This window comes from Cydia pomonella, chromosome 18, assembly GCF_033807575.1.
Source record: "Cydia pomonella isolate Wapato2018A chromosome 18, ilCydPomo1, whole genome shotgun sequence".
Taxonomy (NCBI): Eukaryota; Metazoa; Arthropoda; class Insecta; order Lepidoptera; family Tortricidae; genus Cydia; species Cydia pomonella.
Window position 1 is genome coordinate 13,587,849 of NC_084720.1, and position 24,809 is coordinate 13,612,657.

At 36.4% G+C, this 24,809-nt stretch overlaps 1 protein-coding gene across 1 annotated transcript in view; it reads left to right on the plus strand.

The window, feature by feature from the left end:
- The first annotated feature begins 2,543 nt into the window (after nucleotides 1-2,543).
- LOC133527484 (uncharacterized) overlaps nucleotides 2,544-24,809 on the plus strand; it is a 29,713-nt gene continuing 7,447 nt past the window's right edge. The window contains exons 1-2 of the mRNA XM_061864507.1: nucleotides 2,544-5,371; nucleotides 21,294-21,395. Coding sequence (XP_061720491.1) covers nucleotides 4,408-5,371; nucleotides 21,294-21,395 — 1,066 coding nt within the window. The 5' untranslated portion in view covers nucleotides 2,544-4,407. The remainder of the gene's footprint in view (nucleotides 5,372-21,293; nucleotides 21,396-24,809) is intronic.

A 24,809-nucleotide genomic window follows, 5' to 3' on the forward strand; every position in this document is an offset into this window, starting at 1 on the left:
ACTAGACAATGGTAGATATTTTTTGATCAGAGGGCCCCGGGGAAAAACTGGCAATTTCCCTAGGGCGTCACAGTAAAAAAAGTTTGGGAAGCCCTGCCTTAAACATTAAAGTTGTGTTCTTATTTTCAATACTTCGCCTGCTTACCCCTACTGCTGACTGTACTCGTATCAAAGCTAGTGCTGTGTTATGGCTCCTCTACACGATGGCTCAGCGTCGGCCAGTCCAAGGGACGCATTTATGCGTTAGAGGGAGCAAGTGACATTGCTATCTCCTTCCACCGCATAGCTGCGTCCCTTAGGCTGGCCTACGCTGGGCCATCATGTAGAGGAGCCCTTACGTAGTATCACATTGAGGAAGAAAGGATCAAATATATTTAAGAATACAGTTTTTTTTACGAGCTACATGCATTAACGATATTCATAAAATAAATAATTTAAATTATAGCCTTTTTGAACTCACAAAATAAAGGTCAATGGCATTTACCGTCGGCTAAATTTGAAAACCTCTTATCTTCTCCAAAGGAGCTAAGAGGTTTGCAACTTTAAGTACTGTCGCCTAAGGTTGCAAATTCTAACTTCCTTGAGATTGAGTTACGAGGTTTGCAATTTTAGCCGACTATACCGTAGGTTAACAGCCTCAAAATGTCCAGAATATTTTTTAATTTTTTTTTATCTGCTTCTTCGTCTTTGCTCGATCCCATCAGGTGGGCCGCTCCTAATTTTTCGGAGTATGGTTGTCGGGTCTGGTCCCGCCCTCTAACTTCTAAAATAAGAGAATGATAAACCTAAAAAAATATATGATGTACATTACCATGCAAACTTCCACCGAAAATTGGTTTTGAACGAGATCTAGGAAGTAGTTTTTTTTAATACGTCATAAAATTAAAAAAAAAAATTCTTTACGTCAAACCCATACGTGTGGGGTATCTATGGAGAGGTCTTCAAAAATGATATTTAGGTTTCTAATATAATTTTTTTCTAAACTGAATAGTTTGCGCGAGAGACACTTCCAAAGTGGTAAAATGTGTGTCCCCCCCCCCCCTGTTACTTCTAAAATAACAGAATGAAAAATCTAAAAAAAAAATATGATATACATTACCATGCAAACTTCCACTGAAAATTGGTTTGATCGAGATCTAGTAAGTAGTTTTTTTTTAATACGTTATAAATGGTACGGAACCCTTCATGGGCGAGTCCGACTCGCACTTGGCCGCTTTTTTGTATTGTTGCTGAAGGTGCATTCGAGGTGTTCTGTTTTTGTACCGCTAACCCTGAGCCCCGCTTCTTCTATGGCATTTCCCCACAGACAGAGGATTTTGAAGTTCTTGAGGAGTTCTGGCGATATGGATGATGTTGTCTGCGTATAGGAGATTCAACAAAAAAGGTTAGGGATATGATCTGTAAGTGTTAAAAGTGATTTTGGTTGAAGAAACGTTACTTTTGACACTAACACGTCATATCCATAATCCAGATCAAATTCATAACCTTTTAGTACATTCAGAATATGCATGTATCTCGCCAATTCGAATGTACACTGACATCAAAAAGATATTTGAATCATCTTATTTAGTTATCGTGCATTTTGTAGTTACTTGTCCGTACATGTATAGGCGCGGGCCAGAAGTACCTACAATAAGATCCTAAATAATATGATTCAAATATCTTTCTGAGTGTACGTTCTAATGGGCCTGTATGTGTTGTTCAACTTGTTTATATAGTATGAGTTGAGGTGAATGATATTGACAATGTTATAGAAACACTTGTGAAATCACAAATGTGTAACAAAGAACAATTTTTAATTACTTATGTTAAGTTTCTTGTTCAATTTTTAAGTGGGTTTCACGTTATTTTTTACAAATATGTAGAAATTAATAATAAGTAAGTAGATAAATATTATTTATTGCGCCAACAATTATACATATTACAAATAAATTTTAAAGGAAAATAGAAACAGGTAACAACAGGCGGTCTTATCGCTAAAAAGTGATCTCTTCCAGACAACCTTTAGGTAGCAGGAAATGTAGAACTCATACAAAAGTCAACAGGTAGTGCAAAGAGCTAAAAATGGAGACTATTAAACACAAACACACATACAACTATATATGCACTATGAAGGTTAAAAAGTATAGTAATATTTTTAAAGTATTAAATTATTACTATTAATTTTTAAGTATTTAAATTATTATTAGTAAAGGAAGCGTCCGAGGTATATCAGGCTCTTAGCAAGTGGAAATCCGTGGTCTCTTCGGGAAATAGGCCTGATTATTATATATGTATTAAAATATATTAAATTATTAGTATTATTACTATCCAATTTAGGTACCTAATACTGGTAGAGAATGCTATATGGCATTAAGTCCTCCATTTGTACCTGCATATATTGTGCAATAAAGAATAATTTTTGATTTTTCTTGCGTATTTGCAAGAATAAAACCGGGCAAGTGCGAGTCGGTCTCGCGCACGAAGGATTCCGTACCATTATTTATAAAAACGGCAAAAAAAAACTGTTTATTTTATTCTGTTTTTAGTATTTGATGTTATAGCGGCAACAGAAATACATCATGTGCACTCATCTGTGAAAATTTCAACTGTCTAGCTATCACGGTTCATGAGATACAGCCTGGTGACAGACGGACGAACGGACGGACGGGCGGACGGACAGCGAAGTCTCAGTAATAGGGTCCCGTTTGACCCTTTGGGTACGGAACCCTAAAAATCACAAACTACCCGAAACTGTATTGATTAATCTAATCTGTAAATATAAACTGTAAGATCTCTAATCTAAAATCAAATTGTTACGTATTATATGTAATGAATATTATAAATAAATGAGTATGAGTATAAAGGCTTGCGTCCTTTTAACATTAAGAAATATTATGTAGAACTCGGTTAAAACAGTAAATATGACGTAACTCCGACCGTAATATTTCTTACAACCGTGTTAAATAACCTAATAGATACAAAGTTTCCAAACGAAATGAGTATGTTTAAAAAAGTAAATGCGATAGCAAATCGTTGGTAATGACACTTAGCTAAAGAGTTTAAACAATTGTCACTAATATGTATTTAACTAATGGAGCATATCGCCTCCTATACCTCGCCTCGCCCTCTATAAATTGGGCAAGTTGATGGCTTCATTAAATACCGATTAAAATCTTATAAGATAAACCTACCCCGCGGCTTCTGTAAACATGACGCTTGGTATATTTTATTTTGTACTACTTCAATTAAAAACTAAAACTTATATTTGCAATCTCGGTAGGCTTACCACAGAAGCGTTCAGCATCTCATCCGCTAGATCGGCCATCCATTCCTCTCTATTTAATACTGTTAAAAAAAAGACGGGTAGTCTATCTCACGGCAAGATACTGTTGCTGTAGTAACAGCAAAAAATATTATAACCCTTATTCGACAGTGAGTCACCTTGCCTACAAGACTTGCCTAGTAGGTTCCGGGTTCGAACTCTGTTAAGGCCCAGCAGTTTCGTGTTCTTCTTTCCCTCTCACTGAGCGTAAGCGACTAAGCGTGAGCGAGATGGATGTGCGTGCTCGGGACCGCGAATATCACGAAATTAAATTTTTTGTGTGTTTTAATAATAAAATAGTAATCGCTGAGTTCCCTCAAACATGATATTGCCGATATTTAGAAGCGATTTTCATATTTTTAGCTTTTGTGCAAAATTTGTTATACATTTTTAAAGTGCATTTTAGACCTATGTTCGTGATTTTATTTTATCAAGCGAAAGTCAAAAACTCAGGATTCGAATCACTGATGAAGTCCTTTAAAAAAGGCCTCAAGATTGAGATAGTACAAGAAGTAGTATTGTGATAAGATCGCCTGTTGTTACCTCTGTTTTTATGTATTAAGTATGTGTGTTTCTTTGTAAATGTTATTTTGAAGTTGTACAGTACAGAGGATTTGTATTGTATTGTAACTATTGTAGTACCTACAACACAAGCATTATAGAGCTTGCTTTGGGACTAGGTCAAGCTGTGTAATTTGTCCTATAATATTTATTTAAAACATTATAACATCAAATGAAAGTGAAATAAAGATTGCAAAAGAAACAAAGAAACAATATGGTTTTGCGCGTTTAAATAATTGCAGTTACGCGTAGCGTTATCTAGAAAAAAATTAAGTCGATGAGTAACGTAGTGAATAAATAAGCAGTAAGACACCGCATTATCGGAGTCAGGGATGCAGCAGCGCCCGCGACGCTCTTTCGTAACCGCGACTCAATCTGACATTTACAACTCGGGTTTTTCGGAAACGACAGTTCAAAAGTACACGGATTAACGCGGCGTAGTCATACGCGCGGCGGCGCGCTATCCGTACATCAAGTGTGTGAACCTAATATTAAACGACTCTCACTTTTACTTCCAATTCGAATGCCACACGGCCGGCGACATGGGCGACATGCGCTGGGGCGAACTTACCAACTCTAAAACAGTGCTCACGGGAAACCTAAGACGGACATGGACCGAGAAATCCAAAGGAATACTGAAGGATATTAAGAATTTCTGGAGAGAAGTCACAGTCGAACCATGTTTATTTACTTACATGCTCTGTACAGCGCTCTCATCATTCGCCGTACAGAATATGCATTTGGAAAAATCTTGCAGAGTCAACTTAAATTATGGGACTGAAATTTGTGACAGGATCAGGCAACGGAACGTCACGGGATTGGATGAACAGATTAAAAATATTGAGACGTTAGTGGCTCATGTGGTTGCTTGGAAATTCCCGCTTCAGACTGCCATTCCTGCAGTGATGGTGCTTTTTGTTGGAGCGTGGAGTGATAAAAACAAGAAAAGAAAGATTTGTATATTATTTCCCATGATCGGAGAGATCATTGCTAACAGCGGGCTGCTTTTGGCAACTTATTACTTTCATGAAGTATCTCTTACGGCGACGGTGCTTATCGAAGCACTTCCCGCAGCGTTAACTGGAAGTTATATAATCATATTTATGGGCATGTACAGTTTCATGGCAGACAGGACGTCTGTGGAGAGTAGAACTTTTCGTCTAGGGCTTGTGTCGATATGTATTAGCTTAGGGACTCCTGTAGGGACCGTGCTAAGTGGAGTGTTATTAAGAATTCTGGGATATTATGGCATATTTTCACTACTCCTAGTGCTTCACAGTGGATCCTTTTTGTATGGTGTTTTAAAACTTGAGGACGTTGTCTCTCCAGAAGATGATAGAGGTGAAGGTTGTGATAATGACAACAAGTTTAAAAAGGCAATAACTGAAGTATTGGGGCTTGTCGTGAACACATTGATGGTGGCATTTAAACCGAGGGCATCTGGAGGACGTTTGGAGATATTTCTGATTCTTGGACTGTACATCATTATGGTTGGCCCATTATATGGTAAGTGATTTTAATAATCCATTTCAGTAATGTTAATCCAGCCAAGTAAATAATTTATTAAAGGGGGTAATTTGGGGGGACAGGGAAATATCACAAATAAAGGAATATGTAAAGATATGTAATAACAAGTTGAAACACATTGATTTTCCTAGAGAATTGGAGGCATGCTGTGATAAATTATGTAATAACAATTGTCATAGGAAAATCATTGATAAGCTGTATAATTCTATTACGGGGGCACTTGCTGAGGCGTCTATTGGTAGCTGTGGCAGAGAGCGGCCTAGGGGACGAGGTTATGTGACCGGCTGGAACAAACATGTCCGGGGGGCTCACTTGAAGGCGAGGCTTTGTTTTCAGGAATGGTGTACACATGGGAAGCCTAAGTCAGGTAGTTTATATGAGAAAATGTGCAGTACCAGGAAAGAATTTAAAGCCAAACTGAAGTTTTGTCAAAACAACAAAGACCAAATTAGAATGGATATAATTGCATCACACCACAAGTCAAAAAACTTCGTACAGTTCTGGAAATCCACTAATAAGGTAACTCCTCGAGTGAGTCCGCCAGCCAGTGTTGAGGGTATTAGTGAGCCTAGGGATGTAGCCAACCTTTTCATGAATCACTTCAAAGTACAACCGCTGCCAGTTGCCGGGAGTGGGCAGATGCTTGATGATGGGAGTCGCGCGCCTGGTGACACCCCGATCAGAATTACGCCAGCAGAAGTGTCTAAGGTGATCCGACAGATGACGAGAGGTAAGTCGCCAGGGCACGACGGCCTCAGCATTGAGCATCTGCAATATGCAGGCGTACATCTGCCGAGAGTCCTTGCCATGTTTTATACATTTTGCTTACGCCACAACTACTTACCGAATGACCTCATGAAGACGATAGTCGTGCCCATCATAAAAAATAAGACAGGTGATGCCTCCGACAGGTCCAATTACCGGCCAATCTCGCTGGCTACTATCTTGGCTAAGGTACTGGACAGTGTGCTTAACATGTATATGAACAAACATATTAACCTGCATGACGCCCAGTTTGGCTTCCGACCGGGACTATCCACGGAGTCAGCGGTTCTATGTCTTAAGCACACTGTTCGGTATTATACTGAGAGGAACACGCCAGTCTACGCATGCTTTTTGGACTTGTCGAAGGCATTTGATCGGGTGTCATACCAAGTGTTGTGGAATAAGTTATGCGTGAGCTCAAGTTTACCAGATGAAGTCATAAATATTCTAAGATACTGGTATGACAGCCAATCAAACGTAGTTCGATGGACGGGGGCATATTCTGATGTCTATAAAATGGAGTGTGGGGTTAGACAGGGGGGGTTAACTTCGCCCACTTTGTTTAACATATATATTAACGGCTTGATTGAGGAGCTCAGCAGTGCGGGTGTCGGATGTTCGGTTGATGGTTGTTTCGTCAACAACATAAGCTACGCAGACGACATGGTACTGCTGAGCCCCTCAATCAGTGGACTTAGGATTCTGCTTGATATATGTGACAGATATGCGGTGGCCCATGGACTAAAATATAATGTGCAAAAGAGTGAGGTATTACTGTTCAAGTCTGGCGCTAAAACATATCCCATTCCGCCAATAATGCTCAGTGGTTCTTCTCTTCAAACAGTAACTAGATTTAAATACTTGGGTCACTGGGTTACTGACACTCTTAAAGATGATGCTGACATAGAAAGGGAGCGCAGAGCACTGTCGGTAAGGTGTAACATGCTCTCTCGCAGGTTTGCACGCTGTTCTAAGGAGGTGAAAATTACCTTGTTTAAAACGTATTGTCAAACCCTATACACGTGCAACCTGTGGAGTGACTACACTAAAAAAGCCTACAGTGCTCTGCGCGTCCAGTACAATAACGCCTTCAGGGGGTTGTTGGGGCTGCCCTGGCGCTGCAGTGCGTCAGGGATGTTCGCCGCATGGAGAACCGACGGTTTCCAAGCCGTGATGCGGAAGCGGACAGCGTCCCTGGGCGAACGTGTTCGGGGCAGTACCAACACTCTCCTGAAAGTGATTGCTGAGAGGATGGACAGCCCTATCCTTATTCACTGGATGTCGCTGCATGCCAATCCAAACTGCAATTATACTTTTTACTAACACACTTAGCCGTAAGTCATTACTAACATAATATGGATGTTTTTGTCCGAAATAAATGTTTTCATTTCATTTCATAAATAGGAGTTTCCTTTATTTTCTGCATACCTGCACGTTTTTCAGCTTTACCTACGTAAGCATGATAAAGCAACGTAATTATAGAATATTTTTTTTTAATGCAAATGATGAACACTTAGTCTTGTCTGTTTGTACTGCGTAAATTGACATGATAAAACAGGTAGGTATTTTTGTCAAAGTCACATATATGTATAGGAGCCTTTCTTTTTGGGTGAGTATATAATACAATCTACACTTAATAGGTACTTAATTTACCGTATATCGAGTTTCATGATCTACCTTTATACATTGAGAGTCAATCATTCGAAAGTTTTAATTATCATGATCGTTTTATACAGTTATTTTATGGAGCAAAATAATTTGGTTCAGTATCTTTTTATAAACAACGCTTTAGGTCGCCTCGTCATTTCCTGCTAACCGGAAATAAATAATAAGTAAATATTTTTTAAATAGTAAATAACTATTGGCATATACCGAGTGCGGCCTGTAACACGAGCAAAAAATTAAGCTGTAGGCTGTACTCCTCAAACTGACCAACATTTGTTCAGTGACTGTTAAAAATAATGTTTTTTTTTTTGGTACAATTTAAAGTTTATTCTAAGACACAATGTATAGCGAATTTTGTTAAGGCGTGATAAACAACGTCAATTACAATGATAATGGCGTACATTGAAAATAATATTGAAATAGGAAGTCTAAAGACTTTATAATTTTTAAAAGTTATTGAACAAGAGTCACTGTTTGAGGAGTAATTTTTTAATTATTTGCTCGTATTACAGGCCACACCCAGTATGAGAATCGATTAACTCGAGCGAATTTGGCAAAAAAATTATATGACTTTTTAATTCAAGAAAAAAGGAGGTTTTCGACATAATTTGTTACCTAACTAATTAGTAACAAGAAGTGACTGGTTTAGTACTCGTTTCATTCTAAAGAATATCTTCGTTTTATAACCAATTAATGACTAGAATTAAATAGTCTACGCGGTACCAGTGAATTACATGTCTAATGAAAAGAAGTTCTACTAGTCATTATTCATTAAGTATAAATACTTAATGAATAATGACTAGTAGAACTAGTAGTAGTAGTAGTAGTAGTTAGGTAAACCTAATTATAATTAATTTACCTAATTACAACAGTGACATCTATGCCACAATGTATTGTGGCATCTATGATACACGATTTTTGTGTACAAAAATCGTGTATCATAGATGTCACTGTGGTATACATACGTGAAAAACTGTGTAAATACAAGTATAACATGTACCTGAGGCATCTAAATATAATAAATTGTGGCCTATATGACATCGCCCTTAGGACAATATTGATGTTGACGAACTCTGATGACTTTGAACTGCTCTTGTAGTTATAGGATCTTCAATTGTTGATATCTGAGATACAAGAGATTATGACGGTGATGAACATACCATTGTTAACTGATCTTTCCTAAACCGTATTTCTATGAGATTAAGGCCTAGAATTGATCATACAAGTGTGTTGCTGCTAGAATAATCGATCTCAGGTCTGTACACGTTAGTACTTTGTCATAGTAACTTATAATATAACTTGGCAGCTTGGCTATATCAGCTTTAAAAAAACCGGTCAAGTGCGAGTTCATTTTACTCGCGCGCCGGGGGCTCCGTACAAACTTTGAATTATCTCATATAACTATAAACTTTAACTAACTTTTAACTTTTTTTTTATTAACTTTTGATCAGAACTATCAGAAGTACTTTATATACTAAGTATAATTGTGTACAGCGCTATCTATCGGCAAATTGTCTAAATAATTTGCGCTACGTAATGCACGTAGAGTCGGACCAAAACAAGTTGGCAGCGATTTTGATAGCCCAGACGGTGCAAGTGTCAAGTAAACGTCATAATTTCATAGAAGTTTAACGTTTCAAGTAACCCGTGCACCGTCTGGGCTATCAAAATGGGTGCCAACTTATCTTGGTTTGACTCTATGTTGGTTTTTCGACGATAATTCTCTATCATGTGACCCGATTTCAAAAATTATTATTTTATTTGAAAAAGGTGTCTTTAATGTAAAGTGTAATAAACATAAGTAAAGTTGGTTAAATTGCAAACTGAATTTGGAAATGTTTTTTGTCAGTTAAATAAAAAGTATTTTGTTCACATTTGAAACAAAAGAAAAAATGTTTTGGAATGTACAGTCAGCTGCAAAGAGAGGTGACCCCCCCCTCCTGCATAGACTGATTGTATGCACGTCTCTCTGCATCTGACTGTACATTGAGCTTTTTCAAATGATACCCCACTTGACCTAGTCACTAGACTTTGAAATTTTTCCCCCTCTCCATATTGGGCGCTTTCCATTGTTAATTTAAAAACAAATACTTTCAATATGTCTGGGTTCCAAATTTCAAATATAGCTTAAGTGGTTCTCGAGATATTTAGCGTTGTGACACCTTTTTGATCCGGAACCCCAATGACAAGGTGCTAGTATTTCTAGTGACTGTTTCAGTTCAGCCGTACGGTACGTGGACTTATGGGATACATAACCACCATAACATTTACCCTCGTAAGGCCCACGGTTCTACCAGTAGTACTAATAACTTCATTGTAATTTAATACCATTATCCATTGGAACAGAGTGGCATTTCATTTATTTTATTAGATTTCAAACAAGAAGATATTGTTTCCTTTACCATAAATTCTAAATTCAACTTTTTTTGTATGATGGATTAATTGGCCTCAGAGTTCCACCAAGATAAGTTGGCAGCGATTTCAGACCCGGGTACGTCCTTAAACTACGTCCACAAGAGAGGTATGGGCATTGTGAATGTCATCTTGCTTTGTGTGGTAGGGCACAGCACAGCGGATGTCATTCCAGATCTAGAGCAGAGCCCAACCTTACAGAAAACCCTCAGCCAAATAATACTAGACCCTACTCATAGTGTTGTGTTCCTACCGGTGAGTAAGGTTGCCAGAGCTCAACGAGGGCGGGAGGGGTGTTGGGGTCGGCAGCGCGCATGTAGCTCCTATGGAGTTGCAGGCGTGCATAGGCTGCGTGGACTGCTTGCCGTCGGGCGGGCCGTGTGCTTGTTTGCCACCGACGTAGTATACAAAAAAAGCCCAGATAGTGCGTTATTTTAAACGTCAAACTTCTATGAAATTATTATTAACACTTGCAGAGGTTGGGCTATCAAAATTGCTGCCAACTTAGCTTGATCTGAATCTATCTATATTTTATCATTATTTACATTGTAATAGATGAAGTATTGTAGTTAAATCAATATTATTTCACTTCAGCCTATTTTGAGCTCAAGTGCATTGTTTTCCGTTTACTGTTAATACAAAAATATGCACCGTGGGCCACTTAAACCCGACAGATTTTAAAAGTGTATTTTTGACCGCATTTAGAGACTATAATGTCTTACAAAGTTTCCTGAAATCGATCTTGTTTTAGAGATAATGACCATTTTTGTGAAATTATGTTTCTGTACCCCTAGTGTAAATAAATTCGATTTCCAAACGTGACGTACGCGTTTGCGTTTAGTCTCATTTTGTATTGGATTTCGAAAGAGCGCGCCAAGCGGGACGTTTTGGAACCTCAAAATCCTATACAAAATGAGACTTAACGCAAACGCGTTCGTCACGTTATGATGTCGATCAAAGTTACACTAGGGGTACTGTTATAACTTAGTGAAAAACGCCATTTTAGTTGTGATGCTGCGACTATGTGACTTGGTTTAGACATACTTACCTACTAACAGATATTAAATTTTTAAATTAAACTCTCAAATTTACAGAGTTACAGTCAAAATATCATTCGTTGTCAGTGTACGTTCGAATTGGCATGTTAGCTTGTTGCTTTCAAATGACATGTAAGTACCTATAGGGCCCAAGGTCCTACGCTCTAAATGCCAACCACATATACGCGTCATGAGGATAATCATTCTACATATTTAGCCGTTGCAATTTTAAAGTTAAGTACTTATCAGGCCAATTTGAAATGATGTCATTCAAATATCACGCATTTCGCTGGTGTTTTTACGATGTACGGGCGAGACGCGTTATAGGTAACTAAATAATATACTTAAGTCAAAAATTAGTCTAATGTCAGAAGTACAGTTGACGTTAATAGTATTTTAGACAATCGTGATATAATAGAGAGCTATTCAATCGAGTACCGTGTTTAGGCTACGAAGGTTACTGAGTTGCTTAGTTATGTACGAGATTGAAAAGCTTGATTTTATCATTATTGTATACAATTTTTATGTACGAGTCATCTCAAATAATACTTTTTAGGGTTCCGTAGTCAACTAGGAACCCTTATAGTTTCGCCATGTCCGTCTGTCTGTCTGTCTGTCCGAGGCTTTGCTCCGTGGTCGTTAGTGCTAGAAAGCTGAAATTCGGCATGGATATATAAATCAATAAAGCCAATAATGTCGTACAATAAAATCTAAAAAAAAATTTTTTTTAGGGTACCTCCCCTACACGTAAAGTGGGGGTGAATTTTTTTTTTCGCTTCAACCCTAGAGTGTAGGGTATCGTTGGAAAGGTCTTTCAAAACTAATAGGGGTTTTCAAAAAACATTTTTTGATAAAGTGAATATATTCGGAGATGATCGCTCCGAAAGAAAAAAAAATGTGTCCCCCCCTCTAACTTTTGAACCATAGGTCCAAAAAATATGAAAAAAATCGTGGAAGTAGAGCTTAAGATAGACATTAAATAAGAACTATAGCGGGCATGATCAATTTAGCTGTTTTTGAGTTTTTAAAAGTTTTAAATCCTTCATACTGATTATGCAAATTTGCCTATTTGTTTAATTCGAGTGAAAGGTACCGTTTCATCCCTTGGTTAACAATTTACTATACTTTAAGCTCCAGTTTAGCTTATTGTGGCGGAAGAGTAACTACGGAATCCTGCACTGAGCGTGGCCCGACATGCTCTTGGCCGGTTTTTTTTAGTATAAAACCTAAATAATTACTAAAAATTGGTATCTCAGTAGACAAAAATGTAGTACAAAAAACATAAACGCGCGACTACTTGTTGCCTGTTTAGACTTTTCTATAGGAGCGCGGCGGCACGTGATTGGAATTTTTTATAGTTGACTACAGCGTATCGAAATGAATATTATAGTTGAGTTGGGGCCCATACATGAAAAGTACGCAATTATAGTTAAGTATACGAAATCTTAATTCAATCATTACAGTCGACAAGTAGATAAATATACGTTTACATGTTTCGCCTAATCACAAAGAAAGAAGGTGCAAAAGTGTAAACATATCTTTTAACGTCGACTGTACCTTCGAATTGGCCTGAGTATTAAGAAATTTTATTTATTTTTATTATTTATTTGGCCATCGACGCGGTATTTTTTAAGAAAATAGTGCCAAATTAATTATTAACATATGTATTTATGAAATAGGCATTACTTACTCAGTTGATTATGAGCAAATGTAACGCTGCCATACAATGGTAGATAGTAATGCTTTCGTTTTAAAACTCGCCCGGTTTTTCGGTAGCAAAAACACACCAATGACACCAATGTTAGTGGTTGATTAAATATCGATTCAAGCATTTATCGATATCGATAGCAAGACATTTCTGAATCCCTACGTAACTCTGTCTGTTTGTCTGTTACCTATTCACCTTACACCGCTGGGGCCTACACTTACGTATGAATTTACAAGTGCGACAGAGCTGAGTAGGGGTCACAAAACCGGTTTCACCGAAACCGAAAAAACCGGAAAAACCGGGTTTTTCGTCGATTGAGAAAACCGGCTTTCAAATTTGAAAAAACCGGTTTTTCAAGTTTTTCGGTTTTACACTTAAATACTTGATAGTTGTAAGTATTACTTTGATTATCAGTTTATTACTACTTATAACTTCTTCTTCTATTTGTAATTTCTACTTTTTAGTTTATCAGTAAATATACACCGTGTTTTTATTTAATTTCATTAACTTCGGGGTATTGGTAAGTCCATTTAAGGAAACTACATACTTAACGTAGTAAATTTTCCAAAAAAAAAAATTTTTTGTATTTTTTTTGTTATAAAAAGTAATTAAATGTTGCGTATAGCGTTGTTGTTGCACGGGCAATACATTTATCTCAATCAAACAATTGAAAACTGTGACATGTCAATGTCATTTCGAACATCGATCGTCCGAGATAGTACTTACGTTTAGTAGCAAATGTATTAACCCGTACTAAACACTAATCAATATGTGAACGGGCCCTAAGGTAAGTGTACACACTCGTAAGAGCTTTATAAGATAAAAATAAAATATTGATTATCTCCGAAATGGAGTTAATTAAAATACCGGTGTCTTCGAGAAAGTTATTTAATTTAAGCTCAGGAATGCACCCTTGAAATTAACGCAAATCAAAAAAAACACGGTGTAGAATATATAATTTAATTAATAAAAATTAGCTAATTGCCATACCCTACGTATAGTGATGATACATTAGACATTCTCTCTATCCTAAGATCGCATTATCAATTCGTAAAGAAAAACCAAAAATAATCGCTTGCCTTGATAGTTGATTTAGCCTACCAATTAGTAAAGTTATTAGCAATAGTCTAATACTAGCAGTCGAACTTTTTATTGTACGAACCACAAGGTAAATGCAAAATATGAAAAATTTAAAATTATATGTGTGCAAACAAATGTGAACTTATCCCTGCAACGAATATCTCTATATGTGGGTTATTATAATGATTTATTCTTAATTGCCTGGCTGAAAGAAGGCGAGAAGAGGGATCATAATTACATTATTTTTTTCACTGATCTCCAATTTAGTAACTTAACCTATGAAAACAATTAATATTGATCTCAAATGTTAAGTGTATTTAATAAGTATTTACTTTCGTAAAAGGAATATACGATGTTTTGCGTTTTGTCTTATTATGATAACTATTTGTAGTAAATTTTGCGTTCCAGAAGTGCATGGAGGTTATTATTTTAGTTATTTTGTTTTTAATTTTTGTTCCTAATAATTATAAGATATAAAAAAGGTTTTATATCCATTGTTAAATGACTGAATATTAAAGTTTAAATTCATAAAATGCAGTTTTTTTCACTTTTTATATGTAAAACCGAAAAATCACCGAAAAACCGGAAAACCCGGTTTTGTAATCTAACAAAAACCGAAAAACCGGTTTTCAAAAATACTAGCGGTTTTGTGACCCCTAGAGCTGAGGCAACACGTCGAACGTGGTTCGCGGTAGGTGGATTTAGAATATTAAGATCAAATTTTGTATTTCGAAGCCCGAGGAAAGGCATACAATAGTTCTCAATAATCATCATCATCATCATCCCACGTAGACGAACGGACAGAAGCTAGTCATAATAATAAATGTGACTCATCCGTGTAGTAAATAATACTAATGGGGGTTAGTTGCTTTAAATTACGTATCTATTTGCAAATCACTTTGATAAAGGTATTCTTATTGTGTCTCTAATTGAAATCTTATGGCTCCTCTACACGATGGCCCAGCGCAGGCTAGAACAAGGGACGCATTTATGTGTTAGAGGGAATAAGTGATATTGTTATCTTATGCCACCGCATAGCTGCGTCCCTTAGACTGGCTTACGCTGCGCCATCGTGTAGAGTAGCCCTTACATGGACTATATATAGCCAATTACTCATCCTAACAATAATTATATAAACATTGAATAATAATTCAGTTCAATAAAATAAAATAATAGTGAATTACATAACGGTATTTTCTTATGTCACTATTTCATCGATAGCGACCTAACTTCTCCTCGCGCTTAAACGTCAAATCAAATCGACTGAGGTATGATTATGAGTTATGACTAAAAATTAATATTTCCTCACAGTTAATACTAGTTTATACGCCACTATTAGACATATAGACTATTTTATACTATTTTCCATGTTCGTAGAATCTATCAATATGACCTGAATACATAATTATAAACAGAGGCCGGAATTCTTGTGGCAGTTTGAATTGTCACTAAGGACTTCTCATTTCGATACAATGTTGAATACAACATATTAAAAAGGTTAAACTTTTTATTGTATATATTACTTGCTAAATAACAAGCAATCTTATAGCTAAAGAGCGATCTCTTCCAGATAGCTTTTGAGTAAGTACTCGTAGTTGAAAATGCGAAATATTTAATTACTTCAGTTCCGTGTATTTTGTTTTCAATTTCACGTTCAAAGTCTGTTTTAGGGCTAACAAATATTTCATTATAAAATAAATAAGTGGTCATCTTTTTTCCAAATTATTTGCTTAAATTACTTCTTTGACGGGCAAATATCCATTAACTATTATAACTTTATAATATTTTGTGTTCAACGGTGTACTTATCGATATATGTACTTATAGAAGTTGATAAATGAGAACTCCCTATTGCCTATGACAGTTCAAAAATGCCACAATAATTCCGGTCTCTGATTAGAAAAATATTTCATTTCACATTTTAAATGTACCGGTTAATTACATAATTAAGACAAAGGTTACTTTAGATACTGAAAATAGCATAGAGTGTAGTATCATAAGATCATGTTACTTATCGATCATGTCCTAGACTTTTTAAACAAATATGCATCCACACACTTTTTTAAGGTTGGTACTTAAGGAAAATAAGAGAAGATGAGGATAATTTACTTCGACCAGGAGGCCTGGTCAAGATGACAATCGTTGACAGAAAGCTCCAATTAACCCTGTATAAGGCAAAAGGATGTCAGAGAGTATGCAAAATTGAACCTTATCACTCTGAAATAAAGTTCAAAATCAGGTGGGAAATATGTTCCCTTTGTCTTAAGGCTTAAAACAACATACGTGAGTATAACGATTGGCCGTGGTATCCGACAGAAGGGTAAAAGCTCTTAAAGGCGACTCCGGCTGGTTAAATGCTTAGAGCATAAAACATAAATTATATGTATATATAAATATTCTCATGACTTTTCGTAGCCGGTTATCCCGAAACATTTTTTATTTGGGTTGTCGTTTGTCGATGTACAATTGTCAACTTAGCTTGACCCCATGGCCGTTTGGCCACATAGTCATCTTAGATTACGCTCACGAGTTCGCCAAGATCTGGTAAATGAATACTTATGAATGTCGCCCTAGTACTCACCCATTGCATAAAATTCAGATTAAGTTAGTTAGCTTTAACAAGACTGTTTTAGCAGTGTCATACTGACATATTTGCTAACGTCTGCGTAACTTACTTTCTATACATCTCGCTCGCACTAATATGCGAGTACAAGCGAGATGCATAGAAAGTTACGGACACTTTAGCGAATTGTCAGTGTCAAACTTGGGGTAGCCGTACTAGTCGATGTATGCAAGATTAACGCCAGATATTTTTTTTAATTTATTAGAAAGACGACTGACTATAACTCTGTATCTTTAGGTATTTAAAATATGTAAATAAAATTAACAAACAATTTGTACAACCCTGTATAAGGCAAAAGGATGTCAGAGAGTATGCAAAATTGAACCTTATCACTCTGAAATAAAGTTCAAAATCAGGTGGGAAATATGTTCCCTTTGTCTTAAGGCTTAAAACAACATACGTGAGTATAACGATTGGCCGTGGTATCCGACAGAAGGGTAAAAGCTCTTAAAGGCGACTCCGGCTGGTTAAATGCTTAGAGCATAAAACATAAATTATATGTATATATAAATATTCTCATGACTTTTCGTAGCCGTTTATCCCGAAACATTTTTTATTTGGGTTGTCGTTTGTCGATGTACAATTGTCAACTTAGCTTGACCCCATGGCCGTTTGGCCACATAGTCATCTTAGATTACGCTCACGAGTTCGCCAAGATCTGGTAAATGAATACTTATGAATGTCGCCCTAGTACTCACCCATTGCATAAAATTCAGATTAAGTTAGTTAGCTTTAACAAGACTGTTTTAGCAGTGTCATACTGACATATTTGCTAACGTCTGCGTAACTTACTTTCTATACATCTCGCTCGCACTAATATGCGAGTACAAGCGAGATGCATAGAAAGTTACGGACACTTTAGCGAATTGTCAGTGTCAAACTTGGGGTAGCCGTACTAGTCGATGTATGCAAGATTAACGCCAGATATTTTTTTTAATTTATTAGAAAGACGACTGACTATAACTCTGTATCTTTAGGTATTTAAAATATGTAAATAAAATTAACAAACAATTTGTACATTTTCGGGTAGTTATAATATTTAGTGGTTAAGCAACCAAATACAAAACCGCCTGGACCTGTCACTGGACATGGACAACCTGAATTTAAACCTAGGTACATTATTTGATCGTGTAATGTTTACATCTACCCTCAACTGGCTTAAGGAGCCATTTGAGGGTAGATTTTGTTTACCTTTTTTTAAATACCTAAAGATACAGAGTATAGCTCTGAGAATAATCCCTATGATTCACCACTATGACCAGTTTTGAGCGCTGTGCGCTGCTCGGTTTAAGAGGAAACGGGACGAGGTCACAGGCCGCTTCTCCATGCAAATGTAATCCCCATTTTCCTATCTGGTTATGAACATTATAGATAATATTTTTAGGCAATTTGATGTATTTTACTCACAACTATGGCCTTCGTTTGAATTTATCATATTGTTAAAGTATATTGTAAGCGTTAGGAGCTTTTAAAAAATTGTATAGAATTAGTTTCTTGCTTGAAACTATTAATAATAAAAAAAATAGCTATGGTTGATATAAGTACATTAAATTGTTTTTTCCCGTAATATTGATATCCAGGGAGGAAAATGGGGACTACGTTTGTATGGAGAAGCGGTCGTCCACTGCCGTCATAACGGCCACCTGCGTTATTTTCGTATTATTCGGATTTTTCTTAGATGGTGAGGGTTAAAAATATTAAGAAATTATTAAGGTCTGCTACAGAGATTGAAGGTTTGGCTGAATTAAGCTGATTTTCATTGTTAAGTAAGTAATAATAATAATAGGCGTAATATAAAATAGTTGTCAGTCCCAAATACGGCTACCTTCTACGTATTAAATAACCACCTGAGATAAGACAGACCTATATGTATATAGCGACCTGCACCAAAGAAGTTTCGGCCGAAGGATGTCAAGTTTCGGCGGATCCGTGGCCGGTTTCCTGATACCGCAAAGTTACGAAACGTCTCGCAACTTTGTTTTCACTTTAAGTTATACTTACAACTATCTTTCCTATCACAATGGTGTTTTGGACATTTGAGAGGCGTACGCAGGGCCGAAGTCAACACGGAGAGGCCCTTTTGACACTTTAACAAAGTGTAAGTACGCCGAGCGGAGGCTGCCCTTGTGTCATGGGACGCACACAGCGGCAGCACCCGCCAAGGTGTAAGGACTATTCAGAGTTGATGAAAATATAAAATTAACTAGGCGAACGAAGGACTAAATAGTGGGCTATATGATATATAAAACCGGGCGCCAGCCTAATCAAGTATATAGGTACAATTTTATATCCAGCAGACGGTGACTCGCCCCCACAAGCTCCCACAAAAAGCGACATGTAAGATGGCTCAAGGGCAACACCGGTGTGAGGGTTGAGGGTACAGAGGTGTCACTGGACCTAAAATATTATATTATGTTAATAATGTCATCTAGACTATGGCCTTAGGACTTCGTGGCCATAATGTTTCATATGATATTGTCCTGTTACCCCTCATCATAGATATAGTGACCGTTCCTTCTATGAGGAAAATTTTGATGTAAAACTTATTGCAAAACGAACTAGACTAATCTTGTCCTCTTTTTCAAGGTGGAGTTTACGTCGCGAATTGTTGACATTTGTCTTGAGCTTTTTAGTTTTATATGCTTATATAATGTCATGTAACTACTTAAGGATCATATTGGGACTTTATTTTTAAGCACTTTATTGTACCTCCATATTGTAATCATTCTTTATTGCAACCATCGTACAGTATAGATGTTATACATAATATACAATGTCTCACATGGACCCTGTAAGGGCACAGCATATAATATAATATCTTACTCATAACACACTCATAGTATGTTCTGTCTAGTTATGTGTTCTGTAACTTTAATTTTAGCATCCGTTTCAAACTATTTCAAACAAATTTTACACCCAAAAAGTAGTCTACAGGTTAATTTAAAATGAACATACGTATATAATTACTTAAGTACTAGTACTATATAAAAATGAATTAGATACCAGACGTGCAAGTACAGAAACATTTTAATAAGTTAAAAATTTCTCAAGAAATAAAGCCGTTAACCGTTTAATTTGTCTTAAAATGATGTTATTATAAAAACCTTCTTTTGGCATGTCAGCAAGTGCAGTCAATAGTTTTTTTCAAACTAACGCACGAGAATGTTGAAAATACGAATTTAAAATATTATTTAAATTTATAAATTGCTCACGCGTTACATTGACAACTGGTTAAAACTCAGATAACAAACGAAACAGCCGTGACCAATCCAATACGCGGTGCTATTGGAAAATGTAAACGACCTTAAACAGAGGCACATGCTTACATGTCTGCCGTACAGAAAGTAACAATCCATTTTAAAGTTTTAACTCTTATTCCATTGTAATAAAGGCGAAAAATGTATACATTTTTTGACTGGCGTCGACACTACCTGTAAACGCTTTGTAATTAAAACGTTTTTGTCTTTTTAATATACACGAAACTAATGTAAGTTACCAGTTTCTATGGACAAATGTAGATTTAGAATTGGTCGCTTAAACATGAAGCAATCGTAAGCTGCCGGTTACCATGGACACAATAATATTGTGGAAGATAATTAGTAACTAATTATCTTCCACAAACGTTTAAGTACTTCTTACTTTGTCAAATCTCGTACTTACACTCACATTGAGAGAACCAGATAGGTACGAGTCTTTTTTTTTCAAAGTAGAGATGAATCTTGTGTGGAGACCCAGGTACTGGCTATTGTATTTAGAATTGTTGCTATATATTTTCATGACTCTGGATATTGTCACGGATATACATATATTAAAGAGTAAAGTAACTCTGTATAATACGAGTATGTTGTTTTGACTTATGAAAGAGGCCTATTTACAGATTTATTTTAATTTTGAAAGAAAAACTATATTTTGACCACGGATAAGGAAATATACCATCGGCCCGATTCGAAGAATGAAATACGATAACGATAAGTTCTGGTTTAGATAAGTTCTTATTTAGATATCGTTTGTATGTCGTATAATTGACAGAAGCAGCTCGATTCGGGCAACCAATGTCACTTTGACGTTAAAAATATCGTAGATAGATCTTATTGGGATCACAGCGGAATCGAAATAAACGTCAATTTTGACATGTCGTTTAGTTATCGATTTTTTAAAGATCTTTCCAAGATCTTAAACGTGTCTGTCATGTATTCTTTCTGACAAACTGTAAATCTTATTACAAAGAATTTGACAGCCACATCCTCAGTACGGTTGGACAATCGTTTGAGTTCGAGCGGCATTCTAATTTATTTTAGAAATAATACTAATAATATTAACAACGTATCGCGGTCAGTGACGGTATCATGGTTCTATTTTTTATCATTTGTCACTATCCCCGTCACTTTCGCGCTTACATACTTATTAGAACGTGACAGGCATGGTGACAAATTATAAAGAGCCGACCATCTTAGCCCTACTGTAGGGCTAAGATTGTCAATATTTAAATAGTGGAAAACGTTATCTCCCGAAATGGAATTTTATAGAAAAAGTACCGTTATTTCGTTAGATTCATAAAGGTATTCTTCCCTCTTGAGAGCATTTGTCTGAGGGTTATTTCTTTTTTTTACAGGTGACTCACAAGTGGCCTATTTGTATGCAATACGAAGATTCAATCTCACGGAGGTAGAATACAGCATTTATGGTACCATAAACATCGTCTTGGGACTAGTGGGTAAGTTAATTTAAAGACTTTTTTATTATTATTTATAGTGCATTTACGATTGCATCCAATAGGCAAAGGGTGTTGATGAAACGTGACGTCATCACTAGCCTTGCATCGCTATGAAAATATCATGCAAGCAACGCCCTTAAAGGTGCAACTGGGATTCAAAATTTTACCTTATCACGTCATTTCCATGATGGATCAAACTATGAATATCCTTCACGGCTTTTCACAGGCCTCCCTGTGAAAGGATATTCATAAGAGGAATACAATATAAATGCATATGTATCTCGGTTGGTAGAACGGTGGATGGTATTAATAAAATAAAATAAAAATATCCGGCAACAAATGTTCATAGTTTCATACCTTATACATACAATAAGTAATTATAATCTTAAATAATTTCGCTGACACAACAGTTGCTGCGTCACATGTTTTGGTGTAGGATTAATACTCGTATCATGCGAGTAGAAATCTAGTTAGATAATTTTCCTTTAATTTAATAGTATTTTATGCAACAGTTGTATAAGAAGGGTCAAAAAAGACGAGTGGCGTGAGTTACAATGTGAGCCGTAGCCGAAGGCGTAGGCGAACATTGTAAAGGAATACGCCACGAGCATTTTTTGACCTACTTATACAACGTTGCATACAATACTTTTCCTACGAGTTAACAAAAATAATACTTTAAACTAGTAGAAGCATATAGGTAAACAAACCAAAAGTATACAACTAAGATACGCGAGCAACCTTCTTACGCGCCCGCCGCTGGTCAGCGACACTTTCTCGTAACTCATGAGGCCCTGGTACTTGCTCTTTGCTAAATTCAATTTTTCGACAGTTTCTTCTCGATTTTGGCCACAGTAGCCTATGGAGACTAACAAGTAACGCTAAGCAGCCTTCGTAGTCTATGTGTGTTGCTATATTACGGGTATCACATGCGCGTTTCTGACTTATGAATCAATTGTTTCTACTATGCAGCCAAATCAATATTTTGTAAGTTGGCAGCAATACACTTAATTTGGAACTGTACATTTGATTTGTTTTTTTTTTAGGTTGGTAGCCATTAATCACAGACCACACTAACGTTATAGCGATTTAAAAGCACAAGTGCTGTTATGAGGAATAGACAATATAGACTTTTCTTCAAACATTTTATGTATGTTCTTATATTCGTGTTCATGAATGTATAATTGACAGATAACAGTAGAGGAGTAGGAAAAAATAGTTAAGTACTGAGTAGGTACTTAAATGCGTTATGTAAAATGAAATAATACTCGTAACCCGGTATTATAATACCTACAAAAATACGCGTAAGATATGTTTACGATTGACTGCGCGGTGCATGCGACAGGTCAAGGAAACTGATAATAACTGATAGAAGCAACAGTGCATTCGATTGGAGATAATATTTGCATCAATCTTTTTATAATTATGGCGCCATTTCTTTATCATTATAGGTTTTACGTAAACTTTTACCATTTTTATCAACCGATCTTATAGAATGTAAACTCTTTACGCATGCAATTCGAAATCAAAGAAGCTATTGACGCTCGATACTTAAATTCTGTGATAATATCAATGTCAATTTAATATTTGCGTTAGTTGTTTAATATAAAAGGTATTGTATAACACAAACAAATACATAACTTAAACAAAGGTATCTTAAAAGTTATAGATCGTGTCATTCACGACAACTCGTATTGTCGTGTTATTAAAGGTTAGATTTGACAAATCTAACCTTCTTCTAACATTCTAACATCAAAAAATTAATACTTACCTAATATTATGAAAATACTTTAAATAGGTTATCCGCCCTCAGCATCGTACCGTAGATGATATCAGCATTTTCCCGCTGTATAGCATTACCAAAATGGGTTGAACGAGTAAGCTGCCAGCTCTTCAGTCACCGGTAGCTTCCACCAACCACCACCAACCTTAAATATACAAGGGCAGTTTCTCAGACCTTATTTTTGACCTCGTGTACTGTGTGTTGCATGTCGAACGTATGGTGCTATTGAAGGCAGGCCACCACATCTCAATTTAGTTTTTACTTTTCGTTATTTTTTCGGTCAAATTCACGCAACGTGCACGCAAGCGAGTGGATACGCAATGTGGAAGTTAAACATAAAAGCGGTCATAAATTTCTGCAAGCCTATTTTCACGATAGTCACAGTGAAGGCCTGTAGGTACTTGAAAATATTATAATCTCCTTTTTAAATTTCGTGAAGTTTACCGGCTCTTTTAATATCGTTACGCTCGATACTTTTAGCGGAGCAATAAACTTTTTTCTAAAAAAACTTATCCAGAGCAAATTTCAGTGCCCCGCCGCAATCTTTACGCTCGATCCTTTGATTAAAACTTTTATTGCCTTTGCCAAATTGGGTCGTGCAATAATCATAGATTCTCTTTTGGACAGTGCCGTAAAAAACCTTTTAAAGATCGGACGGACAGACCGTGTGAGTACAATAGGCGACCATTTTCACACGGTTTTGATAGTACCTAATGGATGGAAACACAACATGCCAAAAGTAACTGCCATACTCTAATACTTTTACATAGGTACATACATTAGTACCTATATAATATAATATAGACAAGAACACTCGAAAGCTCTAATCAAAGGGTTCAACAGCAAATTTGCTAAGGGGTTTCTAGGGCTCAAAAGACACAAAACCTGCGCGGTGACCAGAATATTGACTGGACACTGTAAGTTGAACAAACATGTTTCAAATTGGGAAGAAACAATATACGACATGCAGGTTCTGCAAGGAGTCAGAGGAGACTGCAATGCACATTCTCTGTTCCTGTGGACCACTAATGTCAAAAAGGAGTACCCACTTAGGGCGGCACGTATTGCAACCCTATGAGGTACAGAACATTACGGCCCAAAGAATCTGGAATTTCCTAGATTCAACGGGCATTAGTAGTTAATGAACTTTAAAGGGCTGTCACAATAGATCACTGCCTGGTGGACGTGGCACTCAAAGGCCTACAAACTCCAATAATAATAAATAATATACACTTTGCAGTGAAACGTATCTACAACGTTCTATTTATATTACATATAATAGAAATACATGTGCGAATAGGTAATTAGCAACTACTGTCGAATTTAAAACACTCCCTTCGGTCGTGTTTTACTTATCACCACTTGTTGCGAATTTCCTATTTTCTGCACTTGTATCGTAAATAACTATTTTTATAAGTCCATCACGATGATAGGTAAATAAAACAACATGAAACGTGACGTTCGTACGTATTATTATCAGTTGTTTTGAAACTGTTTTTCTTTCATTCATAAATACATATTATCGATAATACATACTAATTCAATATCAACATTATCAACCTAGCCTTGACTATGTCAATGTTAAACATACTATTCAAGTGTGGTCCAGGCACTCATTATGTTATTACCTAATT